Source organism: Chaetura pelagica, unplaced genomic scaffold (genome assembly GCF_000747805.2).
Source record: "Chaetura pelagica isolate M959 unplaced genomic scaffold, ChaPel_1.0 scaffold1145, whole genome shotgun sequence".
NCBI classification, from domain to species: Eukaryota; Metazoa; Chordata; class Aves; order Apodiformes; family Apodidae; genus Chaetura; species Chaetura pelagica.
The window spans coordinates 142,265-143,634 of record NW_009953300.1 but is presented as its reverse complement, the minus strand read 5'-3'; the positions used below and the strand labels follow the sequence as shown (position 1 = coordinate 143,634).

Here is a 1,370-nt window from a genome sequence, read left to right as displayed (position 1 = left end):
TCTATCCATCTGCATCTGGCGGGCGCCATCAATGCCCCGCGCCGAGCATGCTCCCTGCCGCCCGGCTGACCCTCCGCTGGCGATAAGCACAGAATGGGCTCTTGTTGGGATGAGTGACAGGAGAGTCGCTCCGATAGGGACAGACAAGGGCCTGAAAGGGACGCACCCTTGAGACCCACAGGATGCTGCCAAGCCATCTCTGTTAACCCCTTCTGCTTTGCAGCCAGCCACAACTCCAGCAGTCACCCCATGGCCATGGCCAGCCATGAAGCTCTGCTGGGCTACCAGGATGGTGGGACAGGGCCTCCTGTGCCCCAAGAACAGGCAGGACCCTGAACACTGGAGCACCTTGAGGATTCCTGCCCACCTCTCTGTCTGGATGGCTGCTCCCAACCTCCTGTGGTGGCTGCAAGCCTCCCAGCCTGGCTGCCTGCAGAGCATCTCTGCAGCTCCCCACCTTCCTTACCGACTGCTCTCAGGGGTGGGCTTGGGGTAGCCTTCCACTGCTCCTTCCCAGACAGTGTTGGCCAGGGCGTTGCCGATGGCCGTCATGACCATGAGCAGCTCGCTGGGCCAGTCGTCCAGGTCCAGGGAGCGCACACGGGACAGGTGAGTGCCCAGGTTGCGATGGATCCCAGAGCACTCGATGCACATGAGGGAGCCCAGGTTCAGACTGGCCCAGTCTGGATCTGAGGGCAGCAAGATCAGTGGGGGAGAGTTAGTACCAGCGTGGACTCACCAGCCTGTCTCCTGTGCTCCAGGAGACCCGCATTTGCAGGCACTTGCCTACCAGACCCCTTCCAAGCCCAGTGTCCCAGCAGCAGAGCCAAGGACCCCAGGCTGGTCATTATGGGGTTTGGGACTAGTGTGGTGGATGGGTCAGCCCCCCACCCCTGAAGAACGGGTCCACCGCAGGGGAGGAGGAGAGCACCCCACAGGGGGATCTCAACAGGGTCAGAGCAGGTGGCTGGGGACATCCCCCTCCCCTCCCAGTGCAGCGGGTCTTACTGGGAGCGTCACAGTCCACGCAGAAGCTGTTCCCACGCGCGGTGCGCACGGCCTGCATGGCCTGTGCGTCGCCCTGGCTGCCCAGCCGAGCCTGGAACAAAGCACAAGGGAGACCCAGGTACTGAGGGACAGACGCCCCAACATGGATCCTCTGATGGCCCCCCAAGAGCCCATCAGGAGCCAGCAGCACCTCACCGGGCTCCCCGCGGGCTCTGCTGCAGGAGTGCTCAGCACGGGGCCCAGAGAGCAGGGTCAGGAGGGAACATGGATTCATAGCTGGGTGTGTGTTGGAGGAGCAGGGATGGCAGGCCAGAGCGGGGAGAGTAAAGGCAGAGCTGCCAAAGGAGAGTGTGGACAGCACA

General features: G+C 63.1%; 1 protein-coding gene across 1 annotated transcript in view; it reads right to left on the bottom strand.

Moving 5' to 3' along the window:
• The window catches only part of LOC104389090 (arf-GAP with GTPase, ANK repeat and PH domain-containing protein 3-like), a 68,632-nt gene that overhangs the window by 1,753 nt on the left and 65,509 nt on the right, over positions 1-1,370 (bottom strand). Inside the window, exons 11-12 of the mRNA XM_009998045.1 lie at positions 1,009-1,099; positions 467-689 (exon numbers count right to left, since the gene is read on the bottom strand). Of these exons, the coding sequence (XP_009996347.1) occupies positions 467-689; positions 1,009-1,099 (314 nt within the window). The remainder of the gene's footprint in view (positions 1-466; positions 690-1,008; positions 1,100-1,370) is intronic.